The following is a 16,292-nucleotide window of genomic DNA, read 5'->3' as shown; positions in this document are numbered from 1 at the left end:
TGATACATCCTGAGACTCTCAGCCTAAGAAACTGCTGAAAAAAATAAATACATTAAAATTAGGCCACAAATTATAATTTTTTCTTATTTTTCTGATTTGGCATTATATATCTCTGGGTATATATAAGATGGCTCAGGAAAACAGATTTTGTTTCATTCCCAATCATGTCGACTATATCTGAAATAAATGTTGTGTTGATACGACAAAGCGATCAAAAGTTACAACATTAAAAATATAATTGATCATAGTGTCCAAAAACATCTCCAAACAAATAAAAGATAATAATTGTACATAAGAACTAATTACACATGCAAACACAACAATGACTAAAGGTTTGCATAGCATGCACACATGATTTTAGTCATGAGATTTCACAGAATGAGTTTCATTCTGTGTCATTTGAGTCATCATTGAGTCTGTGTCGTGTATTTGGCGCCATCTCCTGGTGGTCATATGTAACATTGTGCTTCATGTGGATTATCTAATGATCTATACATCTGATTATCTTGTGTGTGGACTCGATTGAAAGATAATCACAGGCTCTAAATAATCATATGTGATATTTTATGTTCCATTTATTTGTCGTGAAGTTATAAGTGAAAACGTGTCATATAAGCAACACCAACATAGTTGTCAAAGACGTATACTTCGCTGTTACTCACTATATTTTTGTCTGTAAGTAAAACAAATAGTCTGGTTGTATTTTACTCATTAAGAGCTTTCCAACAATATATGAGACATGAATATTTGATGTGTTTGATATTTTAATTGATTGTAAAAACATGTACAGTGCAACATTTCTCTGCAAATTTCAAAGCACTTGTTCAGTTTTGGTCATAATGTCTACATGCACTGTAAAGTAGAGCATCTAAGCTTTCAAACAAAACCTATTTTGTGTTGGTCAAAACTGTCGTTATTCATATATTAATGATTTTTATTTTCTTCTCACGGGCCAATCTGAGCTTAAAGAGTTAAAGCAAGTCGGTGCACTTGGTGGTCATCTTGTAAAGCTCCCAAGCAGCTGTTTTTCCATACGTACAGCTTGTATTTACTTAAAAATAGAAAGACTCCAAAACTGTATTTCAAATAAGCAATCAAATCTCTCAACAATGGTGATGTCATCAATTGTGCTTTATTAGATAAATAAATGATGTTTTTCAGGCCAGTCCAACTAATGCACATTCTAGATTTAGATTTTTACAATTTAAATATTTATGCACTTATACCATGTGACCAAGGGTAAGTAATGGGACATATAATTGAACACTCTTTATGTGGTAGCTTGTGTTGGATGTGCAAAGCTAACAGTCTAAGTGAAAAAACAAAGTACTTGTTTAAAATGTGTTATATAGACATAAACAAAGTTTATGCAAATTGTGTATTAACATGTTTTTTACATGCAGTCAGCGAAAACAATGCAACAAAGCTGTGTTGGCTATTAATTGTTAAAGGAACGTTCCAGGTTCAATACAAGTTAATGTTGATTACCACAAACATTTATTTTAACTTGTTCATCCTTTTCTTAAAAAAGAAAAAGGATATATATATATATATTATAATAATAATAATAATACAGAAAATTTAAATGCATTACATTATTTAGGCACACAAGTTAAGAATTTTAAAAAGACAATACACTTAAGTGGCTTTAGAAGTCAATATATTGTTTATTTCCATATTATTGAACATAAGCCAGTCATTGACCTACAGTTCACTGCAAAACATTTTGCAATTTAATCCATCAATCATTCCGAGATTAATTATAAGGGCTTGTTTAAGGACCCTTCAATGTACACCTGCATCAGATGCATGCTTTTGCAGCATCTCTGTTGTGATGCATCATCAAGCTGTGCTTGAACGCAAGAAGGTGTTCTCATCTTGTGCCGTCTGCTGTCGCTAAGTGTGATTTGTTCTCTGTTTGAGCTGCACGTTTCGCTAACAGCCCCCTGGAGAAAACAGGTGGTGCTCAATGCTTGGTTTGCTTATATGTAAGGGATATTCCTTATTATGATCCGGGGACATGATTAATTGCATACATTTTGTGCACTAAATTAACGCGATAAATCGACATCATAGCCTTTCGCGGTTTAATAAACACATTAGCCTATACAGTGAACTGCATTTCCAGAGGTGAGAAATAACTAAACGTGTGAAATTGAAAGAATGCAACAGAAATATATTACTTATGTATAGTTACATTTAATATTCTATATAGTAGCAGTAGTTTTAATTATGACAATAATAATAATAATTAGGGCTGTCAATCGATTAAAATTTTTAAATGAATTAATTACATGGTGTCCCGATTAATTAATTACGATTAATCGCATATACAAATATACGCTGAGAAATTCCCTCATATAACAATAATTCAATATATAATGATGAAATAATTATACATAGTTATCTTTAAATATTAAATTTTTTTATATAAATATATAATAAAAAATGGTCAGATAATTAAAATGCATTACATTCTTGTGGCAGAAGAGTTCATCATTGATAAGATAATATAAAAGTGGCTTTAGAATATAATGTATTGTTTAATACCATATTATTGATCATAAGTCAATCATTGACACACAGTTCACAGTAATCCATTACACAAGTGAATTTATCAATCAGAGATTTATTATGAGGGCTTGTTTAAGGACCGTCAATGTACACCTGCGTCAGACATTTTATTATTTTTAGAAACAAGCCACATATTCACAATACTACAGATATATATTACAATAATGCCAAGACATTATATTCATTACATAGTGCAATGCTTTTCAATGCTTTGGAGTTGTTGGAGGTACAAAGAGTATTTAAATAATATTTTAAGTCTTTACAAAAAAGTGCAAATAGGGGCTTTATAGACATATATTTACACTTATGTATTAAAAACTTGGCAAGAAAAATAAACAGATTAATCAGAAAATATTAACTTAAGTTATCAAAACTGTGAAAACCAAATAAAATGTCTTTATAAAGCAAAGAAAAACTAGTTAAAATAGAGGTACGTACAAACAAACTTCATCTACAGCATTACAGAAGGAGCAAAGTGGATCTATTTCAGGGAGCATGTTTCTTAAATAAAGATTGACGGGGTAAAAACGGTGTAACAGTTTAAAGGACACATCCTTAACCTTGTTGGTAATTAAATATATATGAGGTAAAGACCGTACGACCTGCGTCAGACATGCTTGTCTTGAATAAAATGTTTAGGTCACTGTGTCGTGTTAAATATAGTTTAATACTCAATCTTTAAACACATCTTAAGATCCCTTAAAGATCGCATTTGCGCTCCATCAAGTGTTTTGAACGCAATAAATGTTTTTCTTCACTATAAACTGTGTGTTGCTCATACAGCTGAAATTTCAATTACTGCCCTCTGGAGTAAACAGGTGGTACTACAAGCTTGAATTTCTCAGTTAAATATTGCAATTAAAGTGCGTTAATTTTTTGTCAAATTAATTGCACGTTATTAACGCGTTAAATCGACGGCCCTAATAATAATATATCAATAATAAATACATTATATTTAAATAATATCATGAGTTTTATCTCTGCTTTAATATTTTGATGCTGTACTGTGCAGCACTTATTTGACAAAATAATAATAATGATAATAAAATAAAAAACACTAATCTGGGTTTTGGATTATATGAGGATCAGTATAGATGCTCTTTATTTAATAAAATGTAATGCAAAGGTATGTTGAAAATTAATTGTTTTGTTTTTATTTGATTAAAATTCTGTTAATTAATTTTATTAGAAAGTTGTCTCACTGTATCATATATTTGTGCAAGGGACAAGTTGAAAATATTTTTTTGCTGGTTTAACTTGTATTGAACCCAGAACGTTCCTTTAATATATTATTTTGCGGCGCCCTCAATTCACAAGCTCTCAACTCTCATAAAATATATTTACATATTTGCTGTGGCGTGGCTAATTCAAATTTGCTTCCGAATAGCAATGATGGAAAGTGCTCTGTCGCAGAACTGCATCTTTTGACGTGTGTTGTCCTGTGTTTCCCTTATAGCCACAGGACCAAAGCCTCCTGCTGTCCTACGCCGCCTCCAGGGAGCTGGGCGCCGTCCCAAGGAGCCAACAATGGCTGGGATATGGCCTCCTCTAGAGAGGGTCGTGACTGCTACATCAAGTAAGTGCAAGCAATCTTCATGCAAGATTCCTCCCAATGCAGATGTTCTCAAAGCTGCTCTTTGACTGTTGATTCTGCCGAAACTCTCCACGCTTCTTACATCTGAATACTAATTCTCTCCTCTCGCCGCAGTGCACACAATGCAGTCTTGGCCTGAGCGTGCTCTGAACACATGCATGAAATAAGCGAGGCAGTAAAGACATGCGAGTGTGAGAGTGACATGTGCAGCAGGGAGCAGCTTTGATCTCTTTAAGACTCAAATGAAGCTTTTTGGAGTGCTGAAAGAGTGCATGTACATTAGCATGCTGAAATCTGCGTCATTGTCCTGCAGTAACAAACGCGAACAAGATGCTAATGTTGTGTTTTCAGTCCTCTACTGACACAAGGGAAATCTGAGGATGAAGATAAACTAAGTGTAACAAGTAAGCCCACAGCTACTTCATTTGAAGGGTTTGTTTTTAACAGAGGAAGATGAGCTTTTGCTTTGTTTTCGTCCTGCGGGCACTGATGGGAACTTGAGTGCGTTCTCTCTGCTTCTAAAAATAGTGCGTTAGGGGCCATTCATGCAGGACAGAATAGCATACTGCTATTCTTCTCACCACAATTGTACAGAATGGTTATCTGAGTTACAGTAGACTTTGTCAGTTCGAACCAGTCTGGCCATTCTCTGTTGACCTCTCTCATCATCAAGGCATTTCCGTCCACAGAGCTGCCGCTCACTGGATATTTTTTGTTTTTGACACCATTGTCTACGCTGTTTTGGCGGCATGAGGGGGACCCACACAATATTAGGCAGGTGGTTTTAATGTTGTGGCTGATCGATGTGTATATAACTAAAAGAGCCTCTTACATGTTCATGTCTTTTTAAAGATGTCGTTCTATAAGTGACACATCCCGCCATCAGATCAGCATGAGAGCTACATTCACTGTCTGGGTGTCTGCGCCCACACAGAGGCAGCTCTCATGGAGACAGACTGCCCTCAATGTAAGGGCATGAGTCTCAAGATGCTTCGGTTGTGAATTGCCCTTGTTCTGAGGGCTGATTCAGGCTCCGACGCCCTCCCACCTCTTTTGTGACTGCCGAGGGATCACACAAGGAGGCGCAGCGGGGCCTCGAGGTCAAGCAGGATGAATTTGAGGTGGACGTCATTCTGGCACATGGCCTGCGAGCCCTTCAATCTCCATATACTGTGTCTATGTTGATACAGTATGTGTGTGATGAGCTTCAGCCCTCTGCAAGAGTGCAAGACCTCATCACGTTCTGTGGTTCTGATGCTGGGGATGATGATGTTATGTCTCTTGCTACATCTGGAGAGTGGTCAATGTAGGATGTTAATGCCCCTTCCCCCAGCAAGGGCGAGGAGCATGCACCACTGACAAGGAGATGCTTTGTGTCCTTTCAAGGGCAGTAGAAGAGCTCGGTCTTGAGTGGTCTCCTCCAGAGGAACCTGAAAAATCTCACCTTGATGAATGGTTCTTGCTGTCCGGACGCCATCAATCGACCATGTTCCGCAGATCTGCCCTGTTCTTCCCAGAAGTTCATAATGAACTCTTGGTGCGTGCCCTATTCAGCTTGCTCGCACAGAGATTCCAATCTCCACACTAAAGTGGACCATGAGGAAGACAAAGTTTATGCCCAACTACCCCCCTGTGGAAGAGGCGGTTCCGGCACATCTCTACCCGGTGAGTAGCAGGGCATGGAAATCATGCCACTTTCATCCTTCCAATCTGTGTCGGCTGACTTCCACACTGGCTGGAAAAGTATACTCAGCAGCGGGCCAATCAAGTTCAGCACTCCACGCGATGGTGGTGCTCCAAGTTTTCCAGGCTAAGCTCCTCAAGCAAATGGACGAGCAATGCTATGAACCAGAGACATTCAGCGAGCCACAATAGTCACTGCACAGGCCATTGGCGAGTCAATTGGCAACCTGGTAATTTTGGATCGTCACATCTGGCTGATGAACTCAGAAATGCGTTATGCAGAAAAAGTGTCTCCAGCTGGCCTTTTCGGCTACTCTGTGGATTGATTTGCTGAGTGATATGTTGCGAGTCAGCAACACTCACAGGTTACAAGACATTTTATGCCAAAACGGAGCAATACACAACTGGTGATGAAGTCTCGGGCCAGCGCCCGGCTAAAAACCCAACACCTGCTGCCTCAGTGCCAGCAAAAGTCATTGCCGAGCCACTGGCCCAAATGAAGGCAGCCGCACTGAGGGTTTCGAGGTTCATAATCAAATTGTACAAATCACAGGTTGTTTTTGAGATTCGCGTTCGTGGGAACTGCGTATAAATTCAAAGTCCTGCCCTTCGGATTGTCCCGGGCTCCTCGCACATTCAAAGTGCATCGATGCGGTACTCGCCCCTCTGAAACTGAGCTGCGTGCGCATTTTGAACTACCTCAGTGATTGGTTATTACTGGCTCAATCAGAGGCTCTATTATTCCAGCACTAGGACTTATTGCTCCAACATCTGAATAGCTTGGGCCTCAATGTCAACTGGGCAAAGAGCATGCTCTCCCCCAGCCAACAAATCTCATTATTAGGAGTGCATCTTGACTCCTTGAGTGACGCGTTCAGGCCATTCTCTAGTGTCTTTCTCAGTTCAAACTGGGGAAAACACTTCCTCTGAAGCTGTTTCAAAAAGCGTTGGGGCTTATGGCATGCTTATGGTGACATCCGCTGTCATTCCATTAGTTCTCTTACACATGAGACCTATTCAGTTCTGGCTCAAGCGCCATGTGCTATGGCATGCTTGGCGCCAAGGGCGCATGTGCTTCACTATATTTCACCGCTGCCTAGCTGCTCTAGCATCTTGGACAGCTCCTGTCTTCTATCATCAAAGTGTCGTGCTGGGGGAGATTTCAGTTGGAAAGTGGTGACCATGGACACTTCCAACACAGGTTAGGGGGTGGTGTGTGACAAATGCCTGGCTTTCGGCACCTGAACAGGTGCGAAGAGGGCGTTGCACATCAACCGCCTGGAGCAGTTGACTATTTATTAAAGGCTTTTCAGTCCGAAATAACAAATTATCATATTCTAATTCATTCAGACAACATGACAGTTGTGGCGTACATAAACTGCCAAGGTGGAATTTGTTACCTACCAATGATGAGACTAACACGTCACCTCCTGCTGTGGAGTGAGCATCATCTCCTCTCCCTGCGAGCGACATATGTCCCTGAATACTGTATGTTTTGCAGCAGGATGGTCTTCTCAAAACACATTCGCTAGGTTTTACAACCTATATGTGACATCTCTCATCACCAGTCCTCTCTGTCTAGATTGCGTGCTATTTCATTGGCCAAACATACATTTATGTCCCTCTTTTCAAGTATGGGCTCCATGTCAGTTTGCACAACTGCCTGCATTCAGGTCATTGTAACTCCCAAAGTCATAAGAAATTTCATTATAAATAAAACTTCCGTCCCGACTGAGTTCGTGAAGGGGTTAATCCATACTGTATAACCATAGTTACCATGAGGGTCATTCACTTGTGGCATACCGCAGGACTGCAGTGTCATGTTTCCTCTCTGGGAAGGTTATGTCGTGTAGTAAAGCATGCTGGGAAACTGTTCCATATAGCGTCAGTTTAGTGATGCAATGTCAAGTGTACTGAATCTTAAGGGAACTTCTCAGTTATGTATGTAACCCCGGTTCCCTGAGATTAAGGCCGCACTATGGCCTTAACTATGCACCACACACTATGGAGCGATGTGCTCTTTGTCCCTTCAGAAAATTCTAAGGAATGGTGTTTGCACACCCACTTTTATACCGGACAGCTTTGCGCCTAAAAGGATGGTGCTTAAACACCATAGCCAATCCTGGTGTTATTGTAGAAAGGTTTCAACTAGGTCTTGTAGAAGGACACTAGGGATGCAATGTTTCGTTCCATTCATCTCGGGAACCGAGGTTACACACGTAACTGAGACTTTTTTAACTTTTGACACGCAGTTCAGAAGATGAGTAGTTTAGTTCAGTTTTAAAACAATGGACGAATCAGAAGAATTTTGGGGTGGGATAAAGCATAATAGAGCTCAACAGTAGTGCCCGCCCACTTTCTCCACTGTCTGGGTTCCGGAAGTATTTTCCCCATTAATTTCTTCCAAAGACTTTTTATAAAATCCTTTAAAAGAGTTGTAAGCCATGAACCAAACCAACGAGCTCCGATGAGAATCACAACATCACGAAAGTACAATCCCACGAAGCATTGCGAATTATGTAATTTAATAAAAAACAATAGGAATGTATAAAACTATTGATTTTAGGTTGTTGATTATAAGTATAGAAGCTATATATTTGACATTTATTGCTAAAAAAAACTTGCACAGACCACAGACAGTCCAAAACAATATAAAATAAAAAATAATTTCCTAATAATAATAACAATAAAATAAAACATTACTGCAGTAAATAATCATCCTTTATTTCGGAGCATTGCCGTGCATTATCCACTTGTGCTTTTTCTTTAGCAGAAATATATTGGCTATATATTTACATTTATGCATTTGGCAGACGCTTTTATCCAAAGCGACTTACAGAGCACTTATTACAGGGACAATCCCCCCGGAGCAACCTGGAGTTAAGTGTCTTATTCAAGGACACAATGGTGGTGACTGTGGGGATCAAACCAGCAACCTTCTGATTACCAGTTATGTGCTTTAGCCCACTACGCCACCACCACTCCATTCCACTCCACCACCATTCCAAATATATAGGCTATATGACTGACAGGAATTCAAGCCACACAAGTTGCAGTTAGTGAAACCAAGTGCAAGAGCGTTTACTGAGATTCACAGGATTTACACAGTGAGATCAACGGTACAGGTGATATCACACAGAAGAGAAGCTTCACAAACTGAAGAAGAGGTAATGGACAAAACAGCAGGGTAAGCATTAAACAGATATCGACGAAGATCAAGAGCAAATACAGACAGGTGAATAAACACTCGTTCTCTCAGGCTGCCGGCAGGTCATCCCCGTCTACCTGAAACAGGAAGGGGACAAGGGGAGGGAAACAATAACAAAAAAAACATGGTACTTATACACCGTAACGGTGATTATACCAACTTAAAATGTAATATAAATAATATTTAAAAAGAGGGGGAAAGGCCAACGCGGACCAGGAAAGAGAGAGGAGAGACAGAGAGGAAAAATATAAAATCTAATCACCGGTTCTCTGATACGCCATAGCTTGGTCCTTGGCCACTCCTCCACCCTCTAGTGGACGACAACCGTGCCTTCCTGGGCGGATCGGAGGCAGTCCTCTGGCCCCTGGTGTACAGAACGCCCTGCGTGTGTTTTCAGCGGCTGGTAGGGGACTCCTCCACCCCTGGCAGTGGCCCTGACCTCTCCAGGTGGTCGGTTAGCTGCCCCTCCTCCCCTCATGTTCGGCGGCCGTTCCTCTGCACTCAGGCATCCGGGCTCCTCCCTCCCCCGGCGGATGCCCGCGGCTGCTCCGTTGGGTTGGATGGTAGTGGTGAGGACTCTACTAGGGCACATCCCTCCTCCTTCCCGGGTTTCGGCACCAGTGTAACACAGTTCAGTGGAAAGGAGGAGACGAGAACCGGCTTGACAATATAAATAATATTTTAATATCAAACTGAAGCAAAAAGACCAACATTGGTGTTGGACAGCTGTCCGTAACTCTCTCTCACGCATGGCCATCTCCAGTCGGCATTATCCCTCTCGGGCTTAATCAGACTTATTAGGGTGCGGAATCACGACCCAGCCACGCCCTGCGCCCTGCCACACATTGTTTAAAGGAGGAGGCCTGAAATGAAATACTAAAAATCTTAAATTCTATTTTGATGAAGAAAGAAACTCAGATGCATCTTGGATGGCCATTTTTGGGTGAACTTTGTTTATATCTCTGGTACTTGACAGGGAATGGACTATATAATAGGACACAGTGTGTGCAATAACCGGAGAAGAACCTCAGAATTAAATTGCACTTGTCCCAGCCCGTTAACGCATTGCATGCACAATTTCACCAAACCCACTTTAGCCTAAACTTAGCATATGCATGAAAATATCAAAACTTCATGGCTATGCCCAATGACTTTGTGCTTGTAACTCATCACATAACGCTGCACTTAGTGCTAGCACACTTAAAATAGGGCCTGAGTGTTTAAATAAGCAACACTATATATGCCTTCTCTTCAATTCCACCGCAAGAATGCTAGAAATCTCAAACAAGGGGCCGTTCACTCATCTTTGACTGGTGCGGCGTGTTTGTGTTTTCAGCGTCCTGCATCTTAGAGTGCTAATGGGCACTTCACACAAGATGCATTCTTGCGCTCCATCTGCGCTGGAGTTTTTGATGTACTAGACTGACATTTATGTTTAATTACGTTGCAGTCTAGCTGTTTTTAATGCAAGAATGCATCTTGTGTGAGCAACCCACAGAGCGCGTTCTTGAGTTCTCTCTTCACTATTTTTAAATTGTTGGTTTACTTACATGCGCCGGATGGCTATCTCTGACTGCTTTGCTGCATCTCGGAAAACAGCTTGTCTTTGTTTTGTTTTTTTCTAATTAGCTCCCCTATCAAGGGAGGGAGGAGCTTGTCACACATAATGTGGGGGCGCATCGGACAGGGATGCTTTAGAATCAGCCAACTTATGTAAGAATGGAACATGAAATACCACTAATGCGTCGTATGCTGGATATTTTGGGCAAAAAGCTTCACATTGGGTCTGTCTGTGTGCTTGGCTGAGATGCGACTTCTTTGCTCCAGTGCATCAGTGCATCTTTACTGCTACTCTGGTGTGTAATAATTCATGCTTTAATGTTTTCTTTATGTTATCTGAAACCAGGTAATTAGTTACAGTTTGGAAAGAGTGTTATCAGATATGCAAATGTGTTGTAGCAGTGTGTGTTGCTTACTGCGACATGTGGCACATCCAGGATGAGGTTTTGTGTGATGGCCAGATCATCTTCAGGTGAAACACTAAAAACACAGTGACATGGCTAAATCTTAAAGTAAATATTTTGATATTTTGTCTTGTATGCAGAGAAATCGAACTACATTTTGTGACTTATAACAAGAAAAAACTATTTGCCAATAGTGGAAAAAAAAAACTTGATTCGATGGAAAACAAGTTCAATTCTTAATCTGCTGGCATATATTTCGTTTTTCTCGTTTTAAGCAAATCCCTACAAATCTGGTTTGATTTACCTGAACATTTTTATTATGCTTTTCTCAGAACTAACTTCAAGGTGTCATTGTGATTTCTTTATTAAGTTATTTTGAACACTGTATGATTTTTGTTTGACCATTTGAACGCTCCTATGGGACTGAAAAATGGGACCTGCCTTTGCTATTCGCAGTCATTTTTGACCGGAAGGATTTTATGTGTTACACTTTTTTTTTAAATGATGAAAATGACCAAAAAATCTTTCTTGAAGTAATAACAATAAAATGATGCATTTCTTTTGGGAGTTTATGCTATTTAGTAAGTAAATGCATAATAATGTCAAGAAAATGAACATCAAGAAACAGAAATGAACTGCAAAATTCCATAACATTTTAAAACAGAAGAATCAGAGAAACAATTAGAAATTTCAAACTTTATATTTTCAAAATGTATTTTGAAAACATGTTGTGTGTGTGTGAGAGTGTTTGTGTGTATATATATATGTGTGTGTGTGTGTGTGTATGTGTGTGTGTGTTTGTGTGAGCGTGTATTTATCACTTTGTGGGGACCAAATGTCCTCATAAGGATAGTAAAACCCGAAATTTTTGACCTTGTGGGGACATTTTGTCGGTCCCCATGAGGAAAACAGCTTATAAATCATACTAAATTATGTTTTTTGAAAATGTAAAAATGCAGAAAGTTTTCTGTGAGGGTTAGGTTTAGGGGTAGGGTTAGGTTTAGGGGATAGAATATAAAGTTTGTACAGTCTAACAACCATTATGTCTATGGAAAGTCCCCATAAAACATGGAAACACAACATTTGTGTGTGTGTGTGTGTGTGTGTGTGTGTGTGTGTGTGTGTGAGAGTGTATGTGTGTGAGAGTGTTTGTGTGTATATATGTGTGTGTGTGTGTGTGTGTGTGTGAGAGTGTTTGTGTGTATATATATGTGTGTGTGTGTGTGTGTGTGTGTGTGTGTTTGTATTTGTGTGTGTGTGTGTGAGAGTGTTTGTGTGTATATATATGTGTGTGTGTGTGTGTGTGTGTGTGTGTGTGTGTGTGTTTGTCTTTGTGCGTGTGTGTTTTGCACTGAGGATGATTAGGAGTCTCATCCGGTAATTTCTGTCTGTTTTTTCTGCATTGTGGCTGATTTATTTATTGTGTTTGACAGATTAAATAAAGAATTGCTCTTTTTTTTTTAATCTTTCCCATTCATTTTCAGCGGTCGGTCAATTCTGACCGCGAATAACAAAGGTGTCGTTTTCTTTTTTTACGACCACTTAGACTTATCGAATCAAGCCTAATTATTATTATATATATATATATGTTCAGATGACACATGGAGGAAAAGTCACCAAGTGTTGTACTGCTCAGATAATGGAAACCATTTTTATTAAACGAGGAAAATGTATTTAGGTAAAAAATGACCGAATACCATAGGATGGTCAAACTAAGCAACAACTTTTTGTGAATGTAATATGTATTCAGTTTGTACAAGAACAATCATTTGTGTGGCATTAGTTCAAACAGATTGTTTTTGTTCATTGTAACTTAGACGAAGATCAAACAAGATTTTAAAACAAATTCATGCATAAATGCAGGTCATTCCAAAGGGTTCACATACTTTTTCTTAAGAAAATAAAAATTCAATCATTCTGTCTGAACCTGAAGGCAGCAGCACTCCTCCCAATCTTGCTGTGATTGGTCAAATTTTGTCATGCTCACTGATTCTTAGTCTTAAAATAGAACAAACGTTATGAAATGAAACAATGTAAACGGCCCAGGGCTTTCAGAAGATCTGATATGTTTAAGTTACTGTCACAGAGTCATAGTGGAAATGATGCCGGAAGGATTATTTGTGCGAGACGAGTAACTAATGTGCAAGTTCCCCACACCTGAACTCTTCAGCAGTGTTTGTTTGTATGAGCAGTGAATCGCACATGCAACGCTGAGCAATGATTAATCTGCCGTCAGTCCTGACAGACAGTGTGTGGGTGAGTTGAAGAATCGGATGACCAACGTTTTTGTCATGTGACTTCTAGAAACGTGTTTGCAATCACATCCTGTTCTTTATTTCTGAGAAACAGCAACTGGTGGCATTTTTGACAGCACTTCTACTGAAGACATTTAATAGAGTGCTTTACTCATAGGTCTATTGGTTATTGCAAAAATGTAATTTACTCTTCCAAAAACCCCTTAACAAGGGTTACATTTTTTATTTGTATTTTTCCGATGCGTCGCAATCTTCATTTGAATGATCTCGATATCGTTTTTTTACACCTAAGTTTGGTCTTTTACTCTATGCATCAACCGTCTACAATGTGAGTAAATGCTTGCAAATGCCACTAAGTTTTGTGCTATGTGACTAAAAATGTCTGTGATATAAATATATACAGTATATAATAAAATGTGACCAATATCATAAAAAAGTCATTATAAAATATAACATGTCAAAAAATATTTCCTTAATGTACCTGGTTAGAATTAAAAAAGGTTACAATTTAAAACGTTAGTAATAAGAGTACAGTTACATTCAAAAAGTATTTAGATTACTGAAGAGATTACTTTGGATTTTATTGTCATTTGTTGCATTTAGGGCTGCAACTAACAGTTATTTTCATAATCGATTAATCTTTGATTATTTTATTTTTATCATTCGATTAATCAGATTAAAAATGGAATTTGAATTTCCTGTATTTTATTCAATTCTAAAGAATATTTGGTTCAGGCACAGGTCGTGTTCTGCACACCCGGCCCCTAATCAGGCTAATTAAGCCTCAGAGAGGGATAAGGGCCAACTGGAGACGGCAGTGCGACAGAGAGAGAGAGTTACGGACAGCTGTCCGAAACCTTATTTCGATTATGTTATTGACCTTGAGTAATCTAACGGAATATGTTACAAATTACATTTTACAGCATGTAGTCTGTAATCTGTTGTGGAATACATTTTTTAAAGTAACCCTCCCAACCCTGATGATGAGGATGCAATATGTTTAATTAAACATGACAATAAAATGGAGTAACAACAATAACTAGATAGGTACATTTCCTGAAGAAAATGTGAGTGGTGTTTGCCATGGCAAAATTTGTCACCACAATGTCCCAACAACTGCCCCAAGTTCAAAGGGGGCACCCCCAGGACAGTAGGATGCAGAGGTATTAATGTCATTCCATGGTTACTGGGGTAACCCATCTGGTTGCTATGCAGTTACTAGGGTGATACTTAACAAGGCTCCTTGCCATCCTGAATTAAATAAGTCAACCAGGAAGTCTGTATGATTTTCTGGTGCAGAGATATGTGATTTATTACTTGGTTGCTAGGGTAACCTAATCTGGTTGCTAGGCAGTTACAAAGGGGATAATTAACATGTCTCCTTGCCATCCTGAGTGAAAAATGTCAACCCTAAAATTTTAATGATTTTCTGGTACAGAGATAAGTGATTTGTTACTTGGTTGCTAGGGTAACCCCTTCTGGTTGCTCGGCAGTTACCAGGGTAATATTTATCTAGGCTACTTTCCATCCTGTGTGAAATAAGTCAACCCGGAAGTCTCTACAATGTTCTGATGTAGAGATATGTGATTTGTTACTTGGTTGCTAGGGTACCCCATCTGGTTGCTAGGCAGTTACCAGGGTGATACTTATCAAGACTCCTTGCCATGCAGAGTAAAATAAGTCAACCCGGAAGTCTCTACGATTTTCTGGTGCAGAGATGTGTGATTTGTTACTTGGTTGCTAGGGTAACCCCATCTGGTTGCTAGGCAGTTACTATGGTGATACTTCTCAAGGCTCCTTGCCATGCTGAGTAAAATAAGTCAACCCAGAAGTCTCTACGATTTTCTGGTACAGAGATATGTGTTTTGTTACTGGGTTGCTAGGGTAACCGCTTCTGGTTGCTAGGCAGTTATCAGGGTAATATTTATCAAGGCTACTTTCCATCCAGTGTTAAATAAGTCAACCCGGAAGTCTGTACAATGTTCTGGTGCAGAGATATGTGATTTGTTACTTGGTTGCTAGGGTACCCCATCTGGTTGCTAGGCAGTTACCAGGGTGATATTTATCAAGGCTCCTTGCCATCCTGAGTAAAATAAGTCAACCCGGAACTCTCTACTGCAGAGATATGTAATAACAGAGATATGTGATTTGGTTGCTAGGGTAACCCCATATGGTTGCTAGTATGTAGTCTGTAATCTGTAGTGGAATAAAAAATTTTAAAGTAACCCTCCCAACCCTGAATGAGGATGCAATGTGTTTAATTAAACACGACAATAGTTGTAAAGAGTAATAACAATAATTATATAAAAAAATTGAATATTTTTTTAATGTAGTTAGTAGTAAAGACCCAATCCATATGAATGGTGAATAAATCTGTATACTAGTAAAATATGTCAACGATTTCAAAAATCAGTATTTGGGAACTTGTGCAAATGTTCGTAGTTCGTTTCATTAGTCATGAAATGCTTCACAGGGGACTAGATTAGAGCATGTTAACCAGAAATATTTGACGATGCATCCATGCAACCAAATGCAAGCACAATAATCAACATATCTTGACAGATCAGAATTAGTCCCTGCTGGTTAATAAATCATTTCACAGCAGCTGCTTCTTTGCATGAGAAAGACATTGCATTCAAAATGAACAGGAGGACATTGATCGTTGCTTGTTTTCAAGAGCACTCCGGTATGGCAAGCCGATTTAACTTTTATTCATTTCCAGGATATGAATTCTTGATATCAACAATTAAATTTTCACTAGTTAAAATGATAGTTATTGATATCAGGAATTCGATATCTACTTGTAACAATGGAAATTTTTGATATCAGAAATTAAATTTCCACAAGTAGCTAATTCTTGATATCAACAATTACATTTTTACTAGTTAAATGCTCATTCTAGATATCAAGAATTGTATTTCAACTAGTAAAAACTATAATTCTTGATATCTGTAATTGTATTTTCACTAGTGAAATGTCACCATAGGCTGCCATTCAAAATCAATTGTTGATAT

At 38.8% G+C, this 16,292-nt stretch overlaps 1 protein-coding gene across 2 annotated transcripts in view; it reads left to right on the top strand.

The window, feature by feature from the left end:
* Positions 1-16,292, top strand: part of frmpd4 (FERM and PDZ domain containing 4) — a 65,453-nt gene that overhangs the window by 17,834 nt on the left and 31,327 nt on the right. Inside the window, exon 2 of one of the 2 annotated variants that reach the window (XM_052143118.1) lies at positions 4,031-4,150. In XM_052143118.1, the coding sequence (XP_051999078.1) occupies positions 4,031-4,150 (120 nt within the window). Of the gene's footprint in view, positions 1-4,030; positions 4,151-10,768; positions 10,916-16,292 lie in introns of those variants that run through there. The other variant, XM_052143119.1, reaches the window with a different exon arrangement.

This window comes from Xyrauchen texanus, chromosome 14, assembly GCF_025860055.1.
Source record: "Xyrauchen texanus isolate HMW12.3.18 chromosome 14, RBS_HiC_50CHRs, whole genome shotgun sequence".
Taxonomy (NCBI): Eukaryota; Metazoa; Chordata; class Actinopteri; order Cypriniformes; family Catostomidae; genus Xyrauchen; species Xyrauchen texanus.
The sequence above is the reverse complement of the archived record's forward strand: the minus strand, read 5'-3'. Positions and strand labels throughout refer to the sequence as shown.